The sequence below is a fragment of the Lates calcarifer genome, linkage group LG13 (genome assembly GCF_001640805.2).
Source record: "Lates calcarifer isolate ASB-BC8 linkage group LG13, TLL_Latcal_v3, whole genome shotgun sequence".
In the NCBI taxonomy this organism is placed as follows: Eukaryota; Metazoa; Chordata; class Actinopteri; family Centropomidae; genus Lates; species Lates calcarifer.
The window spans coordinates 17,190,497-17,201,435 of NC_066845.1; the positions used below are offsets into that span (position 1 = coordinate 17,190,497).

General features: G+C 40.3%; 1 protein-coding gene across 1 annotated transcript; it reads right to left on the reverse strand.

The window, feature by feature from the left end:
• Positions 1-5,427: 5,427 nt before the first annotated feature.
• Positions 5,428-10,158, reverse strand: npy8br (neuropeptide Y receptor Y8b). The gene is made up of 2 exons (XM_018668289.2): positions 10,006-10,158; positions 5,428-7,800 (listed from the first exon to the last, which is right to left on the reverse strand). Exon 2 carries the CDS (start codon positions 7,652-7,654, stop codon positions 6,551-6,553), a length of 1,104 nt encoding a protein of 367 aa, XP_018523805.1. The 5' UTR covers positions 7,655-7,800; positions 10,006-10,158; the 3' UTR covers positions 5,428-6,550.
• Between the last annotated feature and the right edge of the window lie 781 nt (positions 10,159-10,939).

Below are 10,939 nucleotides of genomic sequence, written 5' to 3' on the forward strand. Positions count from 1 at the left end.
ATCTGTAGGAGTTTAATCAAATACAATGTCCACAATTGCCAAAAAAATGGCCAAAAATGATAAAAATCGTGAAATTAAAATGAAAATGGATGACTTCCTGTAGGTTTGAGGCCATGATGTCAAGATACTTTTTGTGCATCTCGGCATGTTACATAATGCTTCCAAATTTTGTTCACCTCTAACAAACTAAGGCCAATGACAAGGGGGTTTTGAAAATGTCCAGGGGGCGCTGTGGAGCCATCTTACAGCATCAATAAACGAGACCCCTATCAGATGTTAATTTTCGCCAGGTCTGGTGTGTGTGCAACGTTTTGTGAGTTTTTGAGCATGTTTAGGCCCTCAAAAAGGCAATTTTAGTGTAACAAGAATTAATAATTCCTACGATTACAATAGGGCCTTTGCACGCTAGTGCTTGGGCCCTAATTAATACTCTAAGTTGTGGTAACAGTGTATTATACAACATACAATCTTGGATCTTAAAATGTCCTGCTGCACATTTTATCTTTTCTAACATTTCTGGGTAATGTTACCGCTAGCTAGCTAACATTTCATATAACCTGTGATGTAATGTTGTGAAGGTAAGGGGGCATGGCATTACTGTATAAGTTAAGATATGTATTAAAGGTATGACAAAAGTGACGGTGCATGGCAGCAAATAAGGCAGGGATATAACCTGTGAAACAGATACAATCAAGAAGTATCAGCCATTTACATAGATACACATTTTGAGTGTTTTAAACTTAGATCATAAACATTTGGAAAATTCCTTCATATTATTGTAACAAAAAAAAAAAAAAGAAAATTGGGGTGATGTAGAGAAAAGTTTTTAATTTTCTTTGCCAGAGACATAGATAGCATTTTAACTAGAAAAAACTAACACAATGGATAACACAGACAACATTTTTTAAATGTATGGGAGTTATTACCAGTGCCTAACTCATGAAGAAAGAGTCCTCTCCTCTGAAGCTTTCCATGCTGCCAACCTGTGTTTGATACCATGTAGATCACAAAAGCATCATATGCTAAACATCCTGCACATTCTAAAAGCAGCGTGTTTTACTCTGTTGTAACAATCCAATATGATTGTCAGCTTTTCTTTGAAGTATTTAAATAGATAAAATTCAGCTCCACTTCAACCAGATCACCATCTGACAATTTAGTGATGTGATTAGTCACAGGGGCCCAAATATTTCCTTTACCAATAATGATGTCCAACACCACCCAATATGTGTGAGTATAAGTTACTTACAGACTTACAGGAAGCAGTGAAAGAATAAAACATAAAAAAATAAAAAAATTGAACCTGGCCTTCTTGGGCCAACAGATAAAGGACCTTAGTTCATAGTGGGATGTGATGTTCATGGACATTTATAAAACCATAAAAAGTTTTGAATTCTTTTTCCTTTAGCAAAACTTAAAAAAATAGACTTGAACATCACACACTGTAATTGATCAGGAGCTCAGTGTCCAGCCACCAGAGGGCACTAGAAACCAACATGAAACTGTATCCTTGAGGTTTCTGCTCTCTCATTATTGTGGTATTTTAGTGCCTATCTAATTCATAATCTAATATGTTATAAAATCCAAACCAAAACAATCTAGACTATCGCTCTGACTGCTGCTGAGATTTTATCCTCACTATTTTTCATAGGCCTGGATCAGATCCTGCCAACACTGTAATTTATTGTAATTTACTGTACTTTATTGTGTTTGTTCACCATGAGAACATGTGTCTGAAGCCGATTTATTGTGTTGTAATAGGTCGTTGTTTGCTTGGCTTGATTCACACACACTTCACAATCTCCTTTGGATTATAAAAGTGCTTATTCGTGGATGGATGGAGCAGGCCACACATTTGTGTGTTTGCCAATTGAGTATGGAATTTAAACAAGTGAAAAGCAAATCGAAGTGTATTCATCATGGAGATTTGACAGTGATACAACAACCTGTAATATCCTGCTGACCGGCATATAGGGTGGCCACTCTCTTATCTTCAATGGAAAGTGTGTTTTTCAAAGAAGTTCAATCTGTCTGTCAGTCCTCTGTTGTTCAGCAAACACACAGAAGATCACTTCCGTGGGTTTCATCTTGTTGATGAGATTGTAGCTACTTTCAATGAACATAGATGTGATACCATATGGGTCAAGTATTGTCCTTTATTGGAAGTGATTTGATAAGGGATAAATATATGAAAGGTAGAACAGCAGGACATAAAATATTTACTCAAGATCAACACTGCCATGAACAATAACTCTCAGTGCCCATCTACCTGCCATTTTAAAGTCAGAGACATCATATCAGACACATCACTTGCAGGAAGAAATATTATTTAATTTTTTTAAAAAGAAGCAAAACTTGTATTATCAAATAATACAATTTGACAAGATGATTTCAAACAGCACTTCGTTTGTTGTGTCTGAACAATGAAGCCACCGGTAACAGCTAATTAGCTTCGCTTCAGGAAAAGCTTGCTCTTTCCAAAGTTAACAGGTAATCTTTAGACAGAGGCAGACAATGTAAGTATAACTACAAGGTGAATATGTTTACTTCTGAAAAGCTACATATTTGAGATTCAGGGAAGTCTAGGTAGGAAAGCAATTAAGTGCATTTTGAGAATGAACTATTCCTTTAATAACCTCTTTGGCTGCTTACAATTTTACCGCCTTGATAAGGCCATGCAAGTCAAAAAGAAAGTTACTTTATGGGTCATAATCATATATCCCAACAATAAATTTGTTCTCACTCTCTTTTTTGTCCCTTTTTTCACGTAAAATAACGACTGGAATTAGCTGGTTCCACTAAAACTGTTTCAGCCTGCTGTAGCTCCTCTGTCAGTGTTTAATACAGTGCCTTTAATAGCTTGGTGCTCTGTGTCAGTTTGAAGGAAACCCATTGAAACCCCTGAGAAAGCTGTAACCAGGCAACTAAAGCATGCTGTGGTCAACCTCTTTTCTTCCGATCAAAGAAAATGGAAGGTCAGATGCAAAGGCCAGGCCCAAAATTGTCAGGGCAAGATTATAGGGATGAAAGAACTTCTGTCTATCTATCTATCTATTTATCTATCTATCTATCTATCTATCTATCTATCTATCTATCTATCTATCTATCCATCCATCCATCCATCCATCCAGTCATATTTTCTTTTTGAACACTGCACATGCATGCAACGACAAAACCAATCCTGAGGAAAAACTGGCTGACACCAATCTGGGGGTTGCTATTCCCGGTTGTCAAGTCTGCTTGTGTTATGCAAGACAAAACTGTATGTGTGTTTCTGTGTGTGTGCGTGTATGTGTGTGTGTGTGTGTGTGTGTGTGTGTGTTATTAATACTACAGAAGAGACAGAGGAAATTGAGGCCCAGAAATATCTTCCAGTATATATACAACTGTGTCTCTAGATTTTAAAAGCAGAGACATGCAGGGACATAAACAGGCTAATGCAACATTCATGCTGTTATGATATCCAAACTAATAAATAGGTAAAACCAGGAAATACTCCTTGAAATAAACAATCCCTGACAGATCTGATGAATCAGGAAGCGCCTGATGCAAGGCGGAACCATTAGGGCGATTCAGTAGAAAGATAAGAGAGCAAGGAAAACAGACAGACAGAACTGATCTATGTGCTTAAACCTAACATGAGCTACCTGCCTGTTTCAGTGTGTCCTAAAGATGTTAGTATGTATAACGTGACGAGGATCCTGGAGTCAGTCTCGCTTTGACCTTTCTATATGCCAGAACAAAAAGATTAGTTCCCTCTCACAAGGGATCAAAGCTGTACAAGGTCAATGACTTTATTCGACATCACCACATAAAAGATTTGTTCCTGAGAAATCATTTTTCTATAGCAGATCTGTATTGTGACACGTTATATAACTTCTCACAATTCCTAAGGCTCAGTATGGACCCTACAGATTGACATTATAATGTGCATCCTGTTTGTGGTGAATACTGTATATGTCTTCTGTAGCCTTCCGATGTTTGCGTTGTTAGCGTCGGCTAGGGAGAAGGATCCACACATCAGGGGAAGAACTTTCTTCTACAAAGCAACAGAAAGCATTAAGAGCTGTTAGCATTGCTCTTAAAATGTGAGCTAGGCAATTCAGGATGAATTATGCCACACTCTTAAAGGCAAAATATGTGACTGAAGAGAATTTAAAACACTCAAAACAACAGCTTGAGGAAATCTCTGGCCAACTATGTAGTTCATGTTGTTCCTGTGATCTGCAAAGATTGCTTATATGAGTGTCTCTCTAAATTAAAATGTGGCGAGCCAAGATGCTAATCTTTCTGGAACTGCTCCACTGACAAGGAGAGTCTGGCCCCGTGGAGTCATTAAGTGTTCGTCTCCAGCTGAGCTCCATTTCATAGCACATTAATGTGCCCATAGCCCCTTAACAGTTACTTGGGTAACACTGTACAACGGCATCATTTAAGTTCCACTCATTGTCAAGTGTCGCTGGAGTCCATCAGCACCTCCGGCATTTCGGGTCCTTTATTCCAAACAAAATGAGGACTGTGATTTAATTCAGTGGTTTTTTCAAAGGAAAGACAGGTGAGAGGAAGGAGGTGCAGGAGGAGAGGGGGTTGAAGCACACGGTCAATTATGCTGACAAGGACCTCTGAGAGTTCTCTTGCCCTTAGAAAACAGTTTGGCAGGTTATGTGAGACACTGTCAGTCGTAAAGAGGTTTGGCTTCCTGTAAGGTGTAAAAACATCTTACACTTGACCTTCTGTCATATCATCAAAACGAAAAGGCTCCTGACATCAAAAACCTTACCTTCTCTTTCTCGATTAGGTGATATGCTCATTTCAGACAGATTCCTTCAGCATGAATATTTAGCACAGCTCCCATTGATCTCTCTGACAATTTTTTTCCTCCCCATGCTGCTTAACATCTAAGGCCCCACACACAACACTGATTTATTCAACACTACAAGCACATCTAAAATGTGTTATGATCTCAGACTTCCCCCTGAATAATGCACACACAGGCAGCACACTGAATTTGACCTCAGACAGAAACAAACATTTTTTTAAATTTTGGATGTATACAGCCCATACTAAAACAGCAGCATGTCGTGCAAGCATTGTCGTGTGTAGCAGTGCTATAATCAAAAGGGGATCACACCACACTCCTCACTGTTTCCTATTTTGGACAAGGTGCAGTCTGGTCTCAGTGGACCATTTTACCTTTTAATGGGAGACCTTAGGACCAATCAATTATCAGGTAAAGCTGAGAATGATGGGGATGAACTGACCTACAAAGTGACCACAAAAAAAATCTATTCTGGTTTCACACTCAGAAAGCAAGGTAGACATGACAACAACAAACAAACAGAAAAAAGGCAGAACAAAAATCAAAGAATAAATAGTCAAGGTTGTGACTCATCAAAACCAAATATTACAACATAGACATTATTATTAAAGGTAATATTAAATGTTTTAATTCAGTTCAATACCACAAAAAGAAGTGACTGACAACAGGTTTCCTAGGAGATATCCGCTATGCTACACAGTGCTCTTTATTGCAGACCACACCATAAACTATAACTGTGTCACATCTTTTACAGGCAACACATGTATTTAGTAATGTTATTTACAGCAGAAGAACCCTGCTTTGACAAAGTCCTTTACTGCCATTTTTTATTCTGTTTTATGGCACTTGATATATGGCTGTTGTATGGAATATTTTATGAGAAAAATCATCCCACACACAGTATAGGAGGAACTCAGACCTCGGCAGACATCAGAAATATATATAGCTCGTGCCAAGGTTCTCTGTAAAGGATCATTACATCGTTTGTGGTAATTTTAGGTAATAAGAAAAGCATTAAGACAATGCTAGTAAACCAGCTGAATGAGCGCCTGGAGACAGATTTAATGCACTAATGTTCTCTCCAGTTTTGTGTAATACGCTACACTGTTGATAATCACTAACACATCACAGTTCACAATCCCTTAATATCTTCATCAATACTATTAACATAAAACAGCAAAAGTGAAAAGAACAGCCCAAACCCTGTTGTCCTTTCAATCCTCCCCAGTGATTCTATTGTTCACATGTACAGCAGGTAAAAGTGAGAAAAGCAAATCCAAAACAACTGATATTCATTTAAACATGACTTCTGAATACATCCCAGTAATAGATAGAGAAAATATGACATTTGTATACCAGATTAAATGCTTTCTCTTCATTCAGATCTACCCACAGTACATGGGGTATGGATAATACAGACTACAGTTGCAAAAGTGCTCATGTAAAGTGTCTTCAGTCGCCCAACAATACTTAAACTTGTCCAACCTTTGCACCATCATTTTGTTATCTACTCCCTCTTACATGTGAACTTGTTCTGAATCCAGGGCGCCGCGCCATGCTGGTTAAGTGTCTTCAGTCTGCTCCCTCTGGACTGCTATTGTGAGGTTTGTAACTTTGTAAATGTCAACCTTGCTTTTGCACGCAATGAAGCAAGAAAAGCTCTTAAGGATGACACAATGAGGGCCATGAGGCCCCAGTCGTTTCTTTGTCTTTTACTGAAAGGGCTTGGATCTAAGTATTGATGCTGATAGATCCATTGCTCAAGATTGACCCCTTTGTGACCTCTGTGCTGACAGTGGAGAGCGGGACACTCTCGTACCTCTCTGCCACCCCCCAGCAGCGACAGCGCAACAGGGTGGACTTGAGCTGTTTCTGGAAATTGCTGTTGAGGAAACCGTAGATGATGGGGTTGATGCAGGTGGAGGCCATGGCCGTGAGGTGGCAGAATGAGAAGATGATGTCATGGCTGCAGGACGGGATGGCCTCGTGGTTCCAGTCGAACACAGCGTTGAATACGTTGAGGGGGAGCCAGGACAGGGTGAATGCCACCACTATGGTGATTAACATGGCATTGATCCTTGTGGATCCCTTGTTTTTCTTTTGAGTGGTGTTCCTGCCTCGCTCCACCATGTCCTTCCTCTTTCTTAGACGCAGGTAGATGTGCAGGTAGCAGACCATGATGAGGATGAGAGGAAGGAAGTACTGGAAGACGAGCAGGGAGGTGGTGTAAGCTCGCCGTTCTTCGAGCGTTGGCCACCGCTCCATGCAAACGAGGTGATCGCTCACTGGGAGGGGGATGCTCAGGTTCTGGAAAGGCAAGGCAAGTACGCTGTATGACAGGAAAGGCACTGAGATTAGGCAGGCTACGATCCAGGTGACAGCCACGGCCAGGTAGGACTGGCCCACCATGGGCTTCCACCCAGTCGGGTGGACAATGAGCTGGTAGCGCTCCATGGCGATAAGGACGAGGGAAAAGATGGAAACAGTGACTGATATACACTGAATGAAGGGCGTGAGCTTACAGAGTGTGTCTCCTAGTATCCAGTGGTCCATCAGAGTGTAGATAATGGTGACGGGCAGGCAGACAATGCACATGAGAATGTCGGAGCAAGACAGGTTGACAATGAAGATGTTGGTGACGTTGCGCATCTCCTTATGCCGAGTGATGACAAACACCAGGCACGAGTTCCCGATGAGACCCACTGCCATAACTGTACTGTAAGCAACAATGAGGAAAGTGGTGCCACTCACGGAGAGTGAGCAGTCCTCTGTGAAATCCCATGGTATCTCTTTCCACGAGGCCTGGTTGTGATTGGTGTTGTGCTGCAGCTCCATGATGGTTTTCCCCGGTTCACGTCAAAGGCTCGGAACTAATTAAATTAATTTGTTGTGTCACACCTGCTGTAATTACTTCATGAATAATATTTGCATTTTTTACAGCCTTCCCTCCTCCTTAATCTTCGGCAGTCCTCATTTTATGCCTGTAGAAAAACAGGAAAAGAAATTATAAACCTTGAACAAATTTCCAATCACAAAAAGTTTCATTTTTAAGTTACTCGTGAGATATTTAAGGGGTTTGTTTATCACTCAAATTAAAGTGTAGCTCCCATGAAAGCTGCAACATGAAAAAAAACTGACCCTCACTTGCTGAAAAAGCTCATTTCATCATTAGACTGTAACTTCTTTTAAATGGCAGAAACTTATTCTCTTGCTGCAGGATAGGATTTTAAATTCACAGCTCTCCTGGATGTAATTCGGCAAGTGTCTTTTTTGGTGCTGAGATGTAATTAGAGGTCCAATTTCACCTTTTGTACACACTAGCAGTGGTTTCAATATTACAAAAACACAGATTCATGAAAGGAATAATTAATGTGGCTATGTGAATATCATGAGGCTGTAGGCAGAACACAGATTCTCTATCTCCTCAAGTGGAAGCTATAAGAATAAATGACGCACTGATGGCATATCATCAAGAAAACAGCACAGATCCAGACTTTGTAGCATCACTATAATGGCATGCTGATTTAAATTTCCATCACAATAATGGTGATAATGACTGCTCCTTCAGAGACAATCATTCCCTGGTAATGTTTTCTCCCCTTTTTGACAGCAGGAATTTATTTTGTTTCTGTCTATAAAGGAACAGACACCTCTCATTGTTGCTGAGCATTCGCCGTAACTTCCCCAGATACTAAATCACATGTGGTCCTCACAATTTCTAACAAACTAATTTACTGGAAAACAGGAACACTATTTCATTACACCAACACCAAAAACGTCTGGACAGTGTGTGTGTGGATGTGTGCATGCATGAATATTTGTGTGTGTGTGTCTGTGTGTGAACGCGCAGCAGTGAAAACAGTACTGATTAACTGAGATGTTTTGCCCACGGCTCAATTGCCCAGAAATTAGTTTTGCAACACAGCTATGCTAACAGAATGAAATTTGCAGGATTTAGAGAATTTATCATTTTTAATTGACGACTTCTTAACAACGATAAATGCTGACAGGCAGGACGTTAATTGCTCGTGGCTGTCTCCATTATGAGCAGTAATATCATTAAAATGTGCTGTTTCATCTGAGGTAATTATAAACAAAGCCAGAGTATTCATAACACAAGTGAACACTTGTGGATGGAGCTAAGTATGGTAATACCACTTGAATTCCTTTGTGGTACACAGTCTTCTCTGTTTAGACGTCTGGATAATTAATCCCCTCCTGGGTGTCAACTTCACTAAAACTGGCTGAATTTCTGGATATGTGGCCCTGCATATCATGCCCATGCTGCAGCCTTGATGCTGATTATTTATGGCAGAAAGTGGACACTCAGAGTGATGCATTGCTTTGTGTTGTGTCTGCTGGTAGACAAGGATAGCCCAAGCAATGCAATGAGGAAATTTAACAAGGACATTATTAATACTTAATATGTGACTGCTTATAAATTACACTGATCATCTGCAGATTACATATAAAGTAACAGCCTTGAGAAACATTAAAAATACACCATGTGAGAGGAACTGTGAAGTCCCTGCAGAAAAACCAGACAAAGAAATTATACCTCATGGGGATATGCCTGAAGTCCGGATTCGCTCATGCAAAAAATAGTTATAGACATCACGCACCGACGGATGAAAAACACATGAAGGGATGCAAAGTGGTGAGAGTGGCTAGTGTAAGCGTGTGGGTCTGTGCAGCTATCCTGGATTCACTCTGTGTCTGCAGCTGTGTGTGTGTGTGTGTGTGTGTGTCTGCTCTGCTCTGCTCGCATTGAGGTAGGTGGTGGACTTTCTCAGCTCCGGACAGGTGGAGGAGGAGGAGAAGGGACTCCAGTGTGTTTTCCCTGCTGTCCTGTCCGGAGGGGAGACCATCCCACCTTAAAACACTTTTAGCATCTCATATGGAGGGTGGCAAGTGAGAAGGAGACTCTAAATCCCATCGCAATCGCGAATTCAAAATACCAGCGCGCGCAGTGATATTATTAAAACTCACTATACGCACCTTGAAAACCTATAAAGAAATCTTAGACTGAAATATTAGAGTCATTAGAGCTTGGGTAGTGAAAAAAACACTTACCCACCATTTAAGAAAATCTCATTTCTTACTTTCAGGTAACCCACCACCCCTATACAAAGAGTTACAATATAAAATGCCATATTTTAATCAGCAAATTAGCCATCGTCTCTTACCGGAATGGTCCTTCCCCTGAGACTTGGAGCTCCGCTCTGCATCAGGTGAGACACAACAGAGTTTGTGGTGGAGGAGAAGGTAGGTGGTGTCCTGCCACGATCACTGATAGGAGCTATCTCTTAAAGCGACCTTACGCCTCAGACTCTGGTAGGGATGTGACTGGGAACATGTTACATAATAAATTCTCCGTGGCTCGCACGCACGGGCGCCACGTGCATGCGCGCGAAGGCACGCGCACAGAAGGGGGTCGATGGGGGAACGGCTTTATTTGAAATGTGCACACATGGTCTGTTTCACCCACCTGAAGCCTAGATATGTGTGAGGCAGCGACATATACTTGATTTAGTCGCTTGCAGAGGGACGTGCTGAGCGATGAGGCAAGCTTCACACAACCCATATGTGGAATATCCATAACATCACTGTAATATAACCTAAATAATGATATAACTGTAGTGCAATGCTGAAAATTCCTATAGGACTTTCTGCGTCCGTTGTAGCTACAGTGTCAAGCCTGTGAGATATTGTATAGCCTACTGTGTTCTTCTGTCCACACAGAGAACATTTTAAGTCAATACTACAGAGAACACTGTGGATGTAATTAGCTGTGGATAAACAGAGACAGTGCTGCTCAGTGAAATTCAGACACAGATTTTTCTTTTTTTTAAAGTTTCCACATCCTGTGAGAGTCTGTGAAGAATCTGTGAAGCTCTTATGAATACTGTGTTTGTTGATGAAGACAGAATGTCAGTTATAGAGGACTTCATCTTGTGTTCCTATTTCACTGAAATCTATTTTCTCACCCAAAACACAATGATGCATAAATCATAAAAAAAAACAAAATCATTTTTTGCTACCAGCATTTAATAATAATAATAATAATAATAATAATAATAATGTTTACTCATTGATATTCTATTCTATCTGTTATAAAGA

What these genes read in the sequence shown, in the direction of transcription:
- npy8br (XM_018668289.2), bottom strand. Translation starts at nt 7,654, where the DNA reads ATGGAGCTGCAGCACAACACCAATCACAACCAGGCCTCGTGGAAAGAG.